This window comes from Drosophila miranda, chromosome 2, assembly GCF_003369915.1.
Source record: "Drosophila miranda strain MSH22 chromosome 2, D.miranda_PacBio2.1, whole genome shotgun sequence".
In the NCBI taxonomy this organism is placed as follows: domain Eukaryota; kingdom Metazoa; phylum Arthropoda; class Insecta; order Diptera; family Drosophilidae; genus Drosophila; species Drosophila miranda.
The window spans coordinates 20,132,043-20,150,642 of NC_046675.1; the positions used below are offsets into that span (position 1 = coordinate 20,132,043).

The 18,600-nt window shown below is 39.7% G+C and overlaps 1 protein-coding gene across 9 annotated transcripts in view; it reads right to left on the reverse strand.

Annotated features, from left to right (window-relative positions):
• Window positions 1-18,600, reverse strand: part of LOC108154923 (unconventional myosin-VIIa) — a 118,681-nt gene that overhangs the window by 45,769 nt on the left and 54,312 nt on the right. For 6 of the 9 annotated variants that reach the window (XM_033389752.1, XM_033389754.1, XM_033389751.1 and 3 more), the window contains 4 exons: window positions 14,684-14,820; window positions 7,589-8,108; window positions 5,686-5,798; window positions 3,609-3,858 (listed from right to left, as the gene is read on the reverse strand). In XM_033389752.1, coding sequence (XP_033245643.1) covers window positions 3,609-3,858; window positions 5,686-5,798; window positions 7,589-8,108; window positions 14,684-14,820 — 1,020 coding nt within the window. Of the gene's footprint in view, window positions 1-2,415; window positions 2,449-3,608; window positions 3,859-5,685; window positions 5,799-7,588; window positions 8,109-14,683; window positions 14,821-18,600 lie in introns of those variants that run through there. The other 3 variants (XM_033389758.1, XM_033389755.1, XM_033389759.1) reach the window with 3 other exon arrangements.

Here is an 18,600-nt window from a genome sequence, read left to right on the forward strand (position 1 = left end):
TTTCAGTTTCGGTGACAACAGCCTGACTCCTATTTAAGAGATAAGACGATAGCAACCGTACTGCTGAGGCAGAGAAATTACGATGATTTACGAAGCTTTGCAATGAGGATACCATGGTCAACTGAGTCAAAAGCTTTAGTATAGTCAAGAAGAGTCAAATTTCGTCATCCATTCTTTCGCGGATATCCTCTACAGTTTTTATTATGGCGGTAGAACAACTTCTATTTCGTCTGAATCCAGATTGGTTGTTGTAAGTAATGTATGCTCAGAAAGAAATGCATTTATTTGCACAGCCACCAAAGCCTCGAATGCTTTTGATGGGCTCGGTAAAATGGATATTGGCCTGTAATCTAGAGAGTTTACTTTAGGGATAGGGACTATTTTGGCCTCCTTCCCCTTTTCAGGGAATGTTGATGTAGTAATGGCTGTGTTAAAAATGTGGGTAACTTGCATTAAAATTCGGGGGAGAATTATTCTCAGAAATTTAGGGTTCATGTTGTCTAGGCCGATCGCATTCGACGTAATCTTAAGTAGGGATTCTAGAACATCACACGGACTAACACAACAGAAACTGAAGCTAGGAACAGTGTTAGGATAGGGTACTGATGCCAAGTTAAGGGTTGGGGGAAAGTCAGGTACAACTAGTTGCACAAATTTGTTATTTATTTCATTTAAGTCCATGTCAACTTGAGTGTTTCGTGTTTTCTTCCCAATTCCAATATTTTTAATAATTTGCCATTTTTTCTTACCGCATACCGCGTTATTAAACTTTGACGTGTAGAAGGCGGTCTTGGCAGAGTTTTTAGCTTTGTAACATTTGATCTTAATGATTTGGCTGTCAGTCTTATATATTTTAAACTTTTTAAAGGCGTCATTTAGTTTAATGATACCCATTTTTATTTCATGGTTGAAGCAGGAGTTATCTGTTGGTCTAACGGTCGCTTTCTTGATAGGTACATGTTCATTATAAAGATAGTCGATGTTTGATTGAAGGTGGGCAAGCTGAGAATTCACAGACGACATATAATATATTGATGTCCAGTCGAGCATGTTAATGTCAGTGTCTAGTTTTCCAAGGTCAATGTTCCTAAAGTCTCTATAGAAGGTAACATAGTCATGGTAGTCAGGATTGATGTCGTAGGTCATGAAAATAAGGACATGTTTTGAATACCCTGGCACTGTAAGTTGATCATAGAGTAACAATTTTTCGGTGCTGTCAACAAAAAATAAGTCTAATAGTGTGTTTCTGGTTTTTGTAAAGTGTGTGCGTATTTATTGGTGGTTTACAACACTTGAACCAAGACTGAACAGGCTATCTGGCAACAAATTGGACAAACTTTCTGGACAAAGCTTTAAAGTCTACGCGATAGAAATATCGAGGTTGAAGGCAAACAAGGCACACACAAGCTGTGTTAATTGTCCCCATTTCTAGATGACCAACAAATCTTACGAGTCAGAGGACCACTCAGAAATGCAAGGCACCTTCCAATGAGCGAGCGAATAATTATTATTCCCAATCATAATCCCTTTACCGATCTCGTCGTGCATAATACACAACGCCCAGCACTCCACGGCGTCCCTGAATTAACGCTGGCCACAATTCGACACAAATTCTGGATAGTCAACGGAAAAAAAACTGTCCAACGCATTTTTCAACAATGCGTCCGATGTTTTCGTCACCGGCCGAAACCAGCAGCACAATTGATAGCTGATCTTGCCCTACCTAGAGTCAATCCTCCAACTCGTGCATTCATCGCCACCGGAGTGGACTATACTGGTCGTTCGAAATTCAAGCATTCAGATTTCGTGGGCAAACAAGCTACAAGGCGTATATCGCAGTTTTTTACCTGTTTGGCTGCAAAGGCAATTCATCTTGACGCGGTCACGGGCTTAACCACCGAACACTTTCCCTTGGCTCTACATCGTTTCATCGCGCGTCGGGGCTACTATTAACACATGTATAGCGACTGCGACACAAACTTCATTGGTGCCGACTAGGCTCTTCAAACCTGGCAAATAAGAGAAACGAGAGCTACCCACAACTGCAATATCTGCTTTAGCGGCCCCACACGTCGAATGGCATTTTAATCCACCTCATAGTCCTAATTTCGGAGGCTTTTGGGAGGCAAATGTAAAGTCTGTCTCTATCGACCCTTTTCAGGATATAAAATGACCTACGAACAACTTTCTAGTGTGCTAACACATATTGAAGCCTGTTTAAATTCCAGGCCATTATGTCTACTAGCGCTAAGCCGGAGGACCTAGCTTTATTATTAGCTCCGCCGGATGTACCGACAAGAGATGTTCTACTCACAGTCCAATTTGTGTAAGGAAAGAAACTGATACGGCAATTTTTGAATCGTTGCAGTTCGGATCACATCTTCAAGCGCTTCCAAAGTAGCGACATCAATCAGTCAGCGATCTAGACCGTCATCCAACGAGTGAAAGCTGGAAAGGATAATAGAAGTTCACCCTGGAGCTGAAAGTTTAGTCAGAGTCAGAGTCGCCACCGTTAAACGATCTGATAAACGATCTGTCTCTCAACTATGTCGCAACTACCGTTGCCACAGTCCTCAGAATAAACCTACCACCGTTGTTAGCGTTGTTGTTTCGATCATACATTTACCATAACGAACACTCTATTTATTCACAAATAATTTGGTTGTTCATAGATAAACAGCACCATAAAATGGTCATTTTAGTCATTTCGGCTTTTAGCTGCAAAATATAGTCTTTTACACGCACAACAGCCAGTTTTGGGTTACGCATCCCAATATTAGCTAATAATCCATTATAGCTAGTGGTCGCCATTAGCACTATCCACACTGTACCACATTGTCATCTGCATATGTAGTTATATATATATTCTCGCAAACGGCAACTCCCGCCTTTCTTTCTTTCCTTCGCTTTGGCACTCGCTCTCTCGATCTGTCGCGTTCTAGTCAAAACCTCGTTTGCCATTTGCACAGACAATTTGAATTTAATCTTGATGTAGCACTCACTTCTCGCACTTCGCTTTATTGATTTTCAATCAAACACAGTCTTGAACTGACTCTTCAACTTACTCGTCGCTAAATCTCACTATCGGTATCGCATCAGCATACTTTTCGTGATTGTTTTGCCGCTATATTTTTTATATACTATCCGCCACAATAAACCATGTTAAACTAAACAACCATCGACATATTATTAAGTATATCGCAAACTACGGTGCTGAAAAAACTCAGTAGCTCAACCACTGCTTTATATGTAACCGATGTATATGAATACCGATGGTCTGATAAACAAATGGAGCTGTGACAGCTGTGACCAAAACGTAAATTAGTGTTGCCCAATTATTTTTGATCAAAGTTTGAGGTTGTGACCAAAAAATTATTTATAAAAAAGTCATAAGCACAGGCTCCTGTAACGGTGTCAAATAAATGTTAATTCATCAATTAATTTTTTTTATTTCGCAAGTGAGATTTTTTTTCTTGAACGAAATTCTATTTACTTTTATTCTAGAAGAAAAATTACGTTTCAAAACGAAAACAATAACGAAATATTTTTAATATATTAATATTAATATTGACAGTAACATACAAAGAGGAATAAATATGTTTACTTACTTCGTCGTCAAGATCTTGAACTAAGTGATTCATTTTGTTATTTATTTCCTCGATAAGTGGGTTAGGGGGCGTATTCTCTGTAACTTCACTTAAAAAGGCAAATATATTGTCTAAGTCAACGGTGTCTTGCAAGTTTGAAAGTTCTGTTGAAAGCTTTTCGGAGGCATTATTGTCGACCAATATCTTAGTCACGGATAAATGCGCATTTTCAGACATATTGGCCAATTTATTTATTTCGTTTTGTACCATCCTGAAAAATATGAAAAGAATTTGAAAGATTGTATATTTTTGCGTATATGTATGACAAAGCTCTCAGTTTATATATATATTAGGCTTGCGCCTATTTGTATGGGCGAAAAAAAATGTGTCGGAATCAAAAGTCTCAGGGTCGAAAAATGTTCCATGTTATAAAACAATAAAATATTAAGTTTCAGCCCGATTCGACAACGTTTAGTGGTGACGACTTGAGATCAAAGTTCAAATATACGATATTTGGCCAATGGTTTCTATGGCAGCTATACTATGTATCGCTCGATCTGAAGCCAACAATATATAGTTAACATTCAACTTTTCAGATTAATGTGTTATTACACGTCATATTACAATTACACGTTCAGAGTATTAAAATATCGAATAGCCACCCTCGTCTACCCAAAATGCATTCGGAATGGGAAAGAAATTGGGAGTAGTTGATCAAATTGAAAAAGCCTGTTTTGAAACAGCTGTGTCCAATTCTGGAAAATTTAACGGCCCTACATTCCGCCTAGAGAAACTATTAGACAAAAACTCTTATGCCTCGCATGCAGACATCACACCAGTGAAATATATTTGCGGGCAGCATTTGAGTCATGTGCACTCTTTGTCAGATTTAAAGATTCCTGGAAAACTATTAAACAAATCAAGTTTAAGTTTGGTGTGACTGATAAGTGATAGCCTGATGACTGATAGCCGATCTTTTTGCCCAATTTTTCCAAACCGCCTTTTCTGAGGAAAGCTACTCCGTTCAGCCATATGGTTTACCGAGGTCGACCGGCATTTTCAGTCCCTTGCTAAATGAAAGCGAACTGCTTCATAATCTTCGGCTAGTTAAGCCAGTTTTTTCACCGGGTCCGGTTTTAAGTACTACGCCGAGGTTCCGTGTGGGCCGTTGCTTAAACTATTCACCCTGACCATTGATTCTTTATGTTTCCCCCCGATCTGGAATCCTTTATAATACATCTCCATACGAAATGTAGCAAGTCTGACGCAAAAAAAAAAAAACAAAAAAAGCCAAAATATTGCGGAGATATCCGCTATTCCCAAAATGTTTGAGATGAGTCACTTATATCTCCAACGTAATTTTTTAGGCGGCGAACAACCACCACAAATTGGTAATCTCTAACCTCTTTCATCATTAAAGGCTTTCAAGGTAACTTACAGACGGATGTTATTTACACCGATTTTAATAAAGCATTCGACTCTTTAAACCATTTCATCCTGAGATGGATTTCTAGCTACCTTTGTTCCAAGTTCGTAAAGTGTCCTCTTCAAAAACTCCCTCTCTTAACCAGTCAAGGGAATACCTCAGCCATTTAGCCCCGTTACTTTTCACCCTCTTTATAAATGACTTGCCTTCGGTATTAACATACTCTCGAGTACTTACATGTATGTATGCGGATGATGTTAAACTCTGCTTCTAGTATAAGGACATTTCATTTAATTCTCGCTTGCAACCCGATCTTAATAATTTTCAGTCATGGTGTTGTGTAAATTTGTTACACCTTAATGACTCGAAATGCAAAGTAATGAAAGTTCATCGTTCTATCCCCTTGTCGGTTCCTTATACCCTATGCGGTGGTTCTCTCGCGAGAATTACCCTGATAGATAATCTTGGTGGAATATTAGACGCCAAGCTAAAGTTTTCTGAACACATGTGTTTTGAATGCATACTAATATTGCCAAATATTGCTCGTGTGGCGCCCCCGCCACACTCTCCTCGAGCCGATATAAGTAAAATTTCGGACGACGACTACCCAAAACTTTGTTATTTAATAGAGAGATATAAGTTGTGTTATAAAATGCAAGAATTTTTAAATACCTCTCACAGTCTTCAATAGCATCTGAGTGAACTTCAGAAACTTTGTCAAATATTTGATCACGCCTTTTCATTTCCTCATCTACTCGTCGCAATTCCCTTAACGCAGCTGCTACCTGTGAATTAAACATTTATCAAACAGTGAGTTAAACTCTTATAGAGAATGATGCTTTATAATTTAGTTTTGAAAAAACGGCACCAGAGAATATTTTGGCTGTGTAATTCTGCAGGGCTCTAGTATAAACACCTGGTCAATCTGGACAGCGGATCGAGCCCATCGAGTTTGCAACGAAGATCGATGTTGTTCAAACGGAAGGACAATCTCTGTGTACAAGACATAGTATTAATCAAGGAGGATCGTTTGCATTTAAATGTATTGCCCCTTAATCAAAGCACACTGGGATATAGGCTATGGTATGCGCCCTATAACAAAACATTCTCTATGGAATGCATATGGAAATTTACTGAACCAAAAGACCAAAACAATGATAAGTTGCACTCTTATCTTTACAGTCAAACTTGTGATTTCGACAACAATTCTCGAAACTATTTTATTCTAGGGTTGGGCATGTTAACTAAACTGCTTCAATGCTTCATCATTTTTAAATTTTCCGCAGATATGCGTTATCTCCCTTTTTTTGTGCACAAGCTACCAACTGCAAGTTACAGACTGAAGCGTTTAGTGCTTTTCTTATGAATTATGATGGTGCAGCCCTTGGATATGTCTAGCCGTTTTTTTAAATATTTAAAGATTTCTCAATAAGTGCATTAAAATAGATAACATAAGATAGAATGAGGGGGAACGTTGTGAGTTGCTGCGGATACCGCAACTCTACATTTATATGGTACTACATTTAGTCAGTATGGCTCTCCTCCGCAGACGCCGCTAATATTAAACAACACGACAAAGAGAGACAGAAAGTCAGTCTGATCGTGACGTCGTGCGCTGCGTAGGCACTGCAAATTGATTTGTTCCTTTTTGGCGAAGTTCTGAGATATACGTTTTATAGTGAGATCTAACAGGAGTGCGTTAATAGTCTCTGAGATTTGTGGATACCCCCAGATTTTCGTCCTGGGCGGAAGGGCGTGTGGCGAAATTTTGAAACAAACTCGTCAAGGTCCGATATCTCAGGAGTGTGGATCACAAATTTGGTGGCTCTAGCTTCTATAGTCTGTGAGATCTAGGCGCTAATGTTTTGCGCTAAGCAAAGCCGGCTATGCTACGTGTGTGTTAGAAAGAGAAAAAATGAAATTGTTTTCTGATTCTGGCTATAATAATGATACGATCCAATTCATATTCTGCAGTCTAGAAGATATGGGCATTCTCCACGATTCTGCGTTTTTTGTTTTCTCGTATCTGTAAAATTGTGGATGCCACAGATTTTCGTCCTTTGTACGGGTGGAAGTGGGCGGGACGAAGTTTTGAAATATTCTTGTAGCAGTGACATATCACAGAAGTCTGGATCCAAAACACGTTGCTCTAGCTCTAACAGTCTTTGAGCACTAGGCGCTAATAGGGACGGACAGACAGACGGACAGACGGACGGACGGACAGACGGACGGACAGACAGGGCTCAATCGACTCGGCTATTGATGCTGATCAAGAATATATATACTTTATGGGGTCGGAAACGATTCCTTCTGGACGTTACACACATCCACTTTTACCACAAATCTAATATACCCCTATACTCATTTTGAGTATCGGGAATAAAAAGAGAATTAATGAGTGCCGTAGCACAATGTAAGACGTAATTTCATTTCTTTTTTATAGTTATGATTTGACTGTGATATTCGCAGAATAACAAACATGTTCTAGAGCCGGAACATATTTCTTCTGTGAGCAGTACAATTTGAATAAAATAGAATACTTCGTTTAAAATGGTTTAGGCCACCTCTCTCTTACCTCTCTGGCAAAAACTCCTCGTAATCGACTTTGTATTACAATTGCACTTCGTCGCATTCTTATAAAACGAATTCTTAATTTCCATCCTCTATACGCGTGTTGTATTTTCAGAGCAGCCATTTTAATAAGTAAAAATGATTTAAAACAGTAAAACCGTTTCCAGTGTTTTTGTATTATGATTGCATTATTGAAAATTAAGTTTTTTCGTTTTTCTTCCAAAGGCTCATATGCAATAGACCGAAGAAAAACCTTTGATTTTCCGATTTGCCATTCCGAGCTGGGAACATTAAGATTTTCTAATATATGAGCAACATAATTACGGGTGCAGGAATAGGACTTATTTTGCATTAGGCATTTATACTTCAAAATAAAGTCTGTAATGCTTAAATGTACCGGAAATCCTTCTCTTCTTATACGAATAATATCCAAAATTCCAAGATATTTTAGTTGATCAAGAACTAAAGCGTGATTGTAGTTATTTTCCAGCTTCAGTGAATTGGGTTTTATGCAACGAACATACCTGTAAAGAGGCGAGAAAGTAATTTAAATTAAAACATGCTGGAACGCCATAGTAAAGTTATCTTCAAAGGTGTAACCAGGGGAAGGAAGCTGTCCCATTCTTATTAGTAAAAATCAAATTTTCATTTAATTTTCACATATTTAAAGAAATAATTTTTGCCTAATTGATTTTATATAATTTTCCGAATCAATCAAGCCGAAAAAAAAATCCGTCCTCGCTCTTCGCGAAATACTGCGTACGCCCTTGATAATCTTACATCCAAGTTGTTTTACAAATGTATTCTAAAACAATGGAAAACGTTGTGAGTTGCTGCGGACACCGCAACTCTACATTTATACCCGATACATAGTCAGTATGGCTTTCCTCCGGCAGACGCCGCTAATATCAGCCGGCACGACAAAGAGTGCATGGGAGAGAGACAGAAAATCAGTCTGAGCGTGTCGTCGGGCGCTGCGTAGCCACTGAAAATTGATTTGTTCCTTTTGGCTGTAAAAATTATCCGATAGATAAAGTCCTTCTCTATGATTGTGTGTTTTTGGTTCTCTCGTATCTTTAAAATTGTGGACGCCACAGATTTTCGTCCTTTGTAACAGTGACATATCACAGAACTCCGGATATAAAATGTCTTTGCTCTAGCTCTTATAGTCTCTGAGCACTATGCGCTCATATAGATGGACAGACAGACAGGGCTCAATCGACTCGTCTATTGATGCTGATCAAAAATATATATACTTTGTAGGGTCGGAAACGATTCGTTCTGGACCTTACATACATCCATTTTTCTTGGACGTTGACATGCAATAACTGCATCTTGCAAGAGGCGATGCAATTACTGCACCGTCAAGTAACCCGTCTGAAACCAGCAGAAGGCTACGCGAGCATGCTGGAAATATAGATGTTAGACTAGGTGTTGCGTGACCTTCCATCCATGGCGGCGATTATTAGTTATTGATCTTAATTATGAAGTCTAGTGTAAGTTAGGCTAGGGCAAAGCGGGAGCGCAATAAAAGCTCGCTCTCTCGCTCTTGGCGAATTCGCCCCGCTTTGCCACCGTAGGTTAGCTAGAGTAAGAGATTTTGAATTGTGAAGGAAATATAGTTGTTCGCTAACATTGAAATAGATCGAGCGTATCCATTTTCGCCCCGCCGAATAAATAATTAAATTACAGCCACCCAAAGTTTTCGGTTAATTCATTAGAAAAACTCTTCTAATTTTTCATGGCGCCCCCGGGTGGACTGTAAAGTTAATTAAAGGCAACAACAATAAGTGACAGTGACACAAGAAATTGCAGTATATGCAAACATATTCGCGTCGTGGTGTGTGTGTCAATCAGCAATCAATTTGCATAATATCATCGCGTCGGTCGCGCCAAGAATAATTTTTGTGCAAATTTCTGCTACCGCCGAGGGATGCCCTGCGATAAAGCGAGGAAAGTAGCAGTTGGATTCAAAGATCCAAAAGAGGAATCAAAGGTATTTGTGCAGAAAATTGAAGGCTGAGCAAAAGACATTCAGATCTCTCTTTGAGGTGTCTTGTGCTGAAAACATTGCACATCGCCTTCAATTCTAGGCACAGACGTATGATATACATATAGTAAAGCTTGATTGCATGCATTTTATTAGTAATTGCATAAATATAACTAAACACACATAAATACATACATATCGACACATACAGACATATGTGAACCGCTATTTGGACGCAACAGTTATATGTACATACATCTATCGTTTACTGCAATCACTGTCGACGATTATTTGATTTTCACGAATAATATTTCCACATTGCCGAGAATATCGCATCAATCTGCATCATCTCTAAGAAATCTAATCGTCACTGTTTCGTCGATTTACGGATCGTTACTGTCGATCGGAGACGGTATAAAAATTTCGAATGCAATGCTCATTCATCTCGTTTTGAATAGAGTCGATCCAGTGACGAAAAAAAGTGGGATGAACAGCTAACTTATGAGAAGTTGCCGCTTTGGTCCGACTTTGAGAAAGTCTTGAATCGTCGATACCAGCATCTGTCTGAGGAAGAATCGACCAAGCCAAGGCAAGACAAAGTCATGCCAAGCAAGCAACATAATCGCAGTTCATTTGCTTGTTCTTCCACTTCCACCAACAGTAGAACTCAGCAAACTTGTAGCTACTGCAATTCAGGAGACCATGTAGTGTCAAATTGCCCTCCATTTTCGCGTCTCTCGGTGATGCAAAGGTTTGAGTTTGCTAAGTCGGCATCCCTATGCATTAATTGTCTGCGAAAAGGCCACGCTGTTGTAAAATGCAAAGCCAATAAATGTCGAGTGTGCAGCCGCTCACATCATACATTATTGCATCGATACACAGTGTCGGTTAATAGTCTCGCGTTGCCACCACCCCAAGAGAGTCTTTCTCCTCCATCAAATCAGAATCAACCTTCCACGTCACATGTTTTTCATGCGACAGCGTTGGACTGGGTAATTCTCGCTACGTCGATCGTAAGCGTCCGAACTAAGAGCGGTGAACACATTCTGGCCAGAGCTCTGCTCGACTCTGGATCACAAACAAATTTCATTACCGAGGACCTCGCTAATCGCTTACAGATCCGTAGAGAGGAGTCCTGTATTAACTTGCTTGGAATTGGTGAATCTAATTCTCAAGTAAAGGATAAAATACACACAATGGTGAAGTCGCGAATAAATGGTAGTGAGTTCTCCTTTGATTTTTGGATCCTGACATCAATTTCAGGTTATCACCCTGACCAGTCAGTGAATGTGACTGACTGGCGCTTCACAGAGAACCTACCACTGGCAGACCCTTATTTCTACAAGCCACAAAGAATAGATATGCTAATTGGAGCAGAATCCTTCTTTGAATTATTACCTGTTGGTCAAATTAAACAAGGTCCTGACTTTCCAACTCTTCAGAAAACCCTTCTTGGTTGGGTTGTGTCGGGAAAATATGTTTCCAATATGCTTAAGACGACTTAGGTACTATCATCAGGTCGGTTCGAAGTAAGGCTCCCGTTTAAATCAGATCCAAATTGTTTAGGCAACTCCTTTGAGGTTGCGAAACGGCGTTTTTTGTCGCTTGAAAGACGATTGCATCGTGACTCTGAGTTGAAGAAAATGTACTTGGAATTCATGGCAGAGTACCTCTCCTTAGGTCATATGTCTCCTACTGACAATACGATTCCTTCTACTCCACACTACGTAATCCCTCATCAGTGTGTTCTGAGGCCCCAAAGTACGTCTACCAAGCTCCGAGTCGTGTTCGATGCTTCGTCCAAGACGTCCTCACAGGTGGCCTTAAATGATATTCTGGAGGAATTATACTCGACACTGCTCCGTTTCCGTCTGCACAGGTTTTCCCTGACTGCTGATGTTAAAAAGATGTATCGCCAAGTGATGGTGAACGAAACGGATCGGCAGTTTCAGCTCATAGTGTGGAGAAGAGACCCTTCTGAATCCTTGAGATTATACAAGCTCAACACTGTAACCTATGGGACTGGACCAGCCCCATTCTTAGCTATCCGGTGTTTGAAAAGGTTGAGTGAGTCTGCGAAGCTCTCATTCCCTAGAGCTGCTAACGTTATTGGGTCCGACTTTTACGTCGATGACTTGTTGACTGGTGCTGCATGCGTAGAGGAGCTAAGGGCAATTAAGTCCGAAGTGTCTCAGGTTCTTCAGACCGCAGGGTTTGAGTTGACTAAGTGGTTTTCAAACTCACCCGAGATCACCGCATCTGAGAGCACAGCCAAACCCATAACAATCTCGGATTCAGAGTCGACAAAGGCGTTAGGAATCTCATGGTTACCTACTGACGATGCCTTTAAGTTAAAAATTGACAATTCAGTTATGGGTCTCCGAGCGACAAAACGGAACATACTATCGGTGACATCAAAGTTGTTTGACCCCCTTGGTTTATTAAGTCCTATCGTTATAAAAGGCAAGATCCTATTGCAGGAGCTTTGGCTTAACAAACTAGATTGGAATGAGTCGCTCCCGCTGCATTTGGAAACAGCGTGGAATAAGTTGAAAAATACACTATCTCAATTGGAAGACATATCCATATCTCGGTTTGTGTATCCCGATCCGATGTCACCGGTTCAAATACATGCCTTTGCTGACGCCTCCATGAGAGCTTATGGAGCGTGCGTCTATATACCTAGCAGAACTGCAAAAGGTTTTAAGTAGCCCCGCTCAAGACCAAAACGTTTGATTAGTTCTCGTATCTTCAATATTGTGGATGCCACAGATTTTCGTCCTTTGTGGAGCGGAAATGGGTGGGGCGATATTTTGAAAGACTCTTGTAACAGTGAGACGAGTGTGTAACAGGAGTATGGATACTGACTTAAATGAATACGCTCAAAACACCTCAAACACCAAGCAAGTGAAGCCTCCTCCTATTTATGTGTGTCAGGCATATTGTACTGAATCTGTCCAAAAATTAACTGATAAAATAGGCGAAAACAAGTTCTATGTCACTCCTATAACAAGGGTAACATGAATGAAAAATACAAGTCCATGACTAATATAACTATCGATCAGTGGCGAAATACCGCGAAAATTAAAAAATTAATTACTTTACCTACGAACTTAAAAGTAGGAACATATTACAAGTGGCTATCAAAGAAATCAAATCAACAGTTCCAGTTAATGAGATAATAGCTGGACTTAAAGATAACGGCTATAAAGTCAAAATGAATATGAAAATAATAAATAGAAACAAAACTCCCCAACCAATGTTCAAGATAGAACGACACCTGATAGTATGCCTATTGGGGATCTTTGTCGGAAACGCTGGAAAAGACAAGACCCAGCCATCATCATATAGACCATCAGCCGCCTGCCATGTCTATCAAAGATATTTGAAAAGCTGCTCCTTAATCATATCAAGCTTACACACCAACAGTACAATCCCAAAGTACAAATTTTGATTTCGCAAACAACATGGAACCATTGAACAAGTAAAGCGGATAACCTCTGCGATATGAAATGCATTTGAAAAACAAGAGTATTACTCCGCTGTCATTCTTAATGTCACCCAAGCTTTCGGCCGCGTTTGGCGAAATCAAACATTGAAACATCCTCACAGCCGAGAACGTGGTTTTATGGTCTGGGCGGCGCTTTCTTATTCCACTCTGCGGTCCAGGTCACACAATTTCGTCCAAAGAGTTTTCGAGTATTTAGATCATTATTATAGAATGAACAACTTTGTTGCAGTGTTGTTTGCAGTGAATATGCGTAGCAACGGTACCCCGTCTTTCTCTCTCACAAACTCTTCCTTGTCCAGTGTGGCCTTCTCGCGTGCTAGGGGTTGGTGTTGGTGTGAAAAGCGACAGAGAGACTGATGCAGCGGACTAAAAATCTATACCGGTTTACGTCTGCGTTGGCTGTCCTTCCTTTTTTTGAACAGCGATACCAAAAGTCACTGTGAGAGAGAGAGCATTCGGCACTCATTTGCTCTGATACCAATTCCGTCCATTACGATAAAATGGATTCAGAAAAGCTCCGGTATTCACATTCACTAAAATGTCCTTTTGAAAACGCATAAATTGGTGCTCCCGTTTTCACAAAATGAAAGATTTCTCCGTTTTCAAAACGGAAACATTTTCCTCGACGAAATGAAAACGAATCGAAATCGCAAAATAAAAAAATAGATGAGTAATTGATGCACTAGCATAAATTTTACAACATTACCAACCTCAAATTCGGCTCGGATATAATACTTCAGGCAACAACACTTGTTTGAACACGGCCCGTTTTCCGCATTAATGTTTATTCACGGATGGTGGTGTGTTAGTTTTTAGCAAACGAATTAAATTTTGTATATGCGTTAGCCGTCCGATGGATGGACGGATGGATACGTTTGAACGTTAGGCAATAACTATTTATTACGAATCTTAGTGCTTGGGCACTGCGCATAAGAGAGACTCTACAATGATTGGGAGAGTAATTATACAAAGTGAGCGTAGGCTATCTATTTTACGATGGTCATTCGAGTTTTGTTTCGTGAAAAGAGTTTGACCAAACAACACTTTTCATTTTCGTGGAAGTAGCTGATGCAGTCTGATTCGGTTATCGGAACGTTGGCGGGAAATACATTTTTGCTCATAAGATCACAAATGTGAGCGTAACAGCACAGACTGTGTTCGTAACATGCGCGTAACAGAACAGCGGGATACGGACAACAAATTAATTTGTTTACCATTTGCAATTTAATTTGCAATATGCATTCTGTTACTCACAGCTCGTAAGACATGTTAAATACACAGGTCTTACATCTAAGATTTCTTGATCTTCTTAAATCTCACATTTTCTGCCTTCATTTTGATTAAAATGAATCATATCGATAGCAAAAATTTGTAAAAACTAGAGCACTTAAAAACGAACGCGAAACCTTTTGGCTGAAAATGCAAGAGAAAGCGCAAAAGTATTGAATATTCGAGACTTCCTAATAGTATAAACGAGTTATAAGATTACATATGTATATATTGGCTGAGTATCGGGTATATTGCCGCGGCTAACAACGTTTGCACTCGTTCGTACTAAATAACATCATAGTACACTTCGGTAAGGTACAAGAACTTACCATGGTTTTGTACTTTGAAGAACATCTATTAGAGACTGCAGCTGATGCCGAAAGTTATCACTAACTGTACATTTCGTTTTTGTTGAGCCCCGTGGATAAGTCGAATAGTTTTGTATTACGTTAAGGAATTGTGGGTCCTAAAAAGAAATGTAGGACATTTTAATTATTTAAATGCGGTTCCATAATAATATTTTGTATATTTGTTTTACGACTTTAAAACCATTGGTATGGCCCAATCCTATGAACATTGGAAGTGCACTGACGCTCAGGTACATGTGTGTATAACATTGGTTGACACCAAACTAATGTTTTGTTCTGCCTGCTTGAATATGTCCGTGCCGATCACTGCTTTCAAGCATGTTTTATAGGCATTATATCAACTGTTTATTGTAATGAACACAATTAATCGACAAATATATCGTTTTTTAATGTTAATCAGTTTATATATTGGGTTGGGACTCCTCTCCTTACCACTGTTTTAATGAAAAGAAACGACTGAGGCTTATATCATATTCCCACTGGCGACCATCCATTTCGGAGATGGTCGGAAAGATTTTGTCATTCCGAAAACTTCTCAGTTATTCCACCATCCATCTGGGATGTTCCTAAACCGCCCGATTCCATGCGGTAATTAGCCAATGGTTTTTATATGGTCGAGTAGGCCACCTGAACGTGTCCGTTGCTTTCGTAAAGCCGAGTTTACGAAGCTTAATAATCTGATCAGGGATTTTGATTGATCCGTTTTGTACTTGTGCACTGATGTCATAAAAGGCACAAACATTTTTTACAATGCTCTTGGCATTTTTTTTGATTCTTGTCTCCCGATTTCTTGTCCGACTAGATGTGGAAAACTCTCTTGGTTTACCAAAGAGTTATCCAGCCTAAAAAACTTTAAATCAAGGCGTTATAAAAAATTTCAGGAAGTTGGTTCCCCTACTTCTCACTCTCGCTATGTAAAAGCTCGGTCAAACTTTTCAGTTCTTAATGGTCAATGCTATAAGAACTACCTATCTCGATGCAGGATACGTTTTTCTCAGGACCCTAAACAGTTTTACTGCTTCGTAAACAGTAAGCATAGAATGTCCGCACACCCATCATCGCTTTCATTTCGTAATTCGTCGGCAAATAATGATCAGGCAATTGCCGATCTTTTTGCCCTATTTTACCAAACCACCTATTCTGAGGAAAGCTACTCTGGGCATACGTACCCATACACTTTACCGAGGTCGAACGCCATTTTCAGTCCCTTGTTAAATGAATGTTCTTTACTTCATGATCTTCGACTAGTTAAGCCGGTGTTTTCACCGGATGCAGACGGGGTTCCAGGTTGTGTACTCAGGTACTGCGCCGAGGCACTGTGTGGACCCTTGCTTAAACTATTCACCCTGTCCATCTATTATTCTTGCTTCCCCCCCACCTGGAAGGAGTGGTTTATAATTCCTCTCCTTAAAAAAGGTAGTAAGTCTGACGAAAAAAGTATAGAGGTATAGCAAAGTTATCCGCTATTCCCAAAATATTTGAGAAGGTATTAACTCCGCACTTGCCACATCTCTGCAAGTCACTTATATCTCCCACTCAGCATGGATTTATAAGGCGGCGATCAACCACCACGAATTTGTGAGAGTTTACCTCCTCTTTACCAGTAAAGATTTCTTCGTGAGTACCACAGGGCAGCCATCTAGGCCCCTTACTCTTCACACTATTTATTAATGACTTGCCTTCGGTATTAACATACTCTCGGGTACTTATGTATGCGGATGATGTTAAACTCTGAATCCAGTATAAGGACATTTCATTTCATTCTCGCTTGAAAATCCGATCTCAATAACTTTCAGCAATGGTGTTGCGCCAACTTGTTACACCTTAATGCCTCGAAATGCAAAGTTATGACACTTCATCGTTGGCTCCCTATACCCTATTTGGTGGTTCTCTTGAGAGAATTACCCTGGTGGATGATCTGGGTGTTATGTTAGACCCCAAGTTAAAGTTTTCCGAACACATTTCTACCATGGTAGATAAGGCCATAGCGTGCTGGGTTTATAAAGAGGTGGTCAAAGGAATTTGACGACCCCTATATAACAAAGACTCTCTATACCTCGCTTGTTCGTCCGATCTTAGAATACGGCTCCTGTGTATGGTGCCCTCAGTACAAAGTACACCAGGACCGTATAGAATCAGTACAGAAAAACTTTCTACTCTTTGCTCTGCGGGGCCTTAACTGGGATGAAGGTGTGAGACTCCCATCTTACTCTAGTAGACTGCTATTAGTAAACCTCCCATCCTTAGTTAACCGTAGAAAAATGCTTGGTGTGATTTTTATGCACAACTCGATCAGGGGTGACATAGACAGCCCTGATCTGTTAAGCCGCATAAACTTCACGATTCCTATTAGACCGACTAGAAATTTAATACCGTTGTTCCTTCCACTTTGTAGATCGAATTATTCCTTGCATGAACCGTTTAGGGTTTTATGCTCGGATTATAATTCCCTCTACCATATTATATCCACCACTAATTCTTATTAAATCCTTACTAATCCTTACACACCTTTCTAGTAATTAGTAATTGTAGTGGTATTTGTATTTTGAATGCATGCCTAGTTCTCTTAGAAATTTTAGTGCTAATTTTCCTCGAATATTAGTATAATAGCTATCTTTTCTGCATGCTCGCGTAACAGCCTTCTGCTGGTTTCAGACGGGCAACTTGACGGTGCAGTAACTGTATGGCCTCTTGAAAGATGCAGTCATTGCATGTCAACGTCCAAAGAAATACAAGCTCAACTTTAAACGAGATCCTAAGCAATTTTTTAAGTTTATTAACTCTAAACGTAATTCTTCACAATATCCCTCTTATTTACACCTAAATGGTACTTATGCTGATAACAAGACAAATCCAACATAAGGCCCGAGTGCCCTATGATACAAAATTTAACGCCCACGGGCGTTAAGACACTGGGCGTTATGACATGCACCCCACCTACATATGAATATATTTTGTCATAGCTTAAAGTTTCTGTGGCTGAGCTTCACCTTGTTTCAGTACCTGATTCTTCAGGCTGACTGGTCGATTTGCCCGTGCCCTGTGCATCAAATCTTAGAAGAGAGCGAGATAGAAAAAAAAAAGAGTAAGAGTAGCTCGAAGTTGCTGCTAAGCCGAGCACGAGCCATAGAGAGAGCTGCAGGAACGATGACGGCCGGTTGAAGAACCGAAGGAACGTCCACTACCGTGCGTAAGCATACATACATACAGTATGTCAAGAAACTCTTTACACACTGAAAATAAATTAAATTTTTTGACTTTGGATAAGAAAATAATGGCCTTTGGTTCAAATTTATCAAATTTTTTTAATTCATAACCATTCAGGGATTAATTATAAAGTAGTTAGTGAAAAAAAAATAACAAAACTATAAATAGGTAACTTACAAAACAACAAAAACAATGATTACTCATTTTTGACACTGTCAAGAAACTCTTTACACTTTTCGTTTTCGAGCTCTGTTTTGATCTCGTTCTTAGAAAAAACGGGACTTTACCGTAATCTATGCTTTTGGCGTTGCTCAGTGATGCTCTATTTTTGCATTGACTTTGATTTGGTTGCGAAATTTTGACCGGTGCACATCTACAGACTAACTTTCTGAAATTTTTAAAATGCCTGGCAAAAGACTATGCTTTGACGTTGTCCAGTTGATTTACTATAATCACCAGTTGGGCAAATCTGTTGCAGACATGGTAGACATGTTTTCAGTATCAAGGAAAACAATTTACAATGTCCTAAGTCGCGCGAAGAACGAAGGGAGACTGGAAACCAAATCTGGAGGTGGCCGTAAAAGGAAGATAGACAAACGGGCAGACCGCATAATCATGAGGAAAATTAATCAGAATCCGCAAATATCGGTCAGGACTCTGGCCAAGGAACT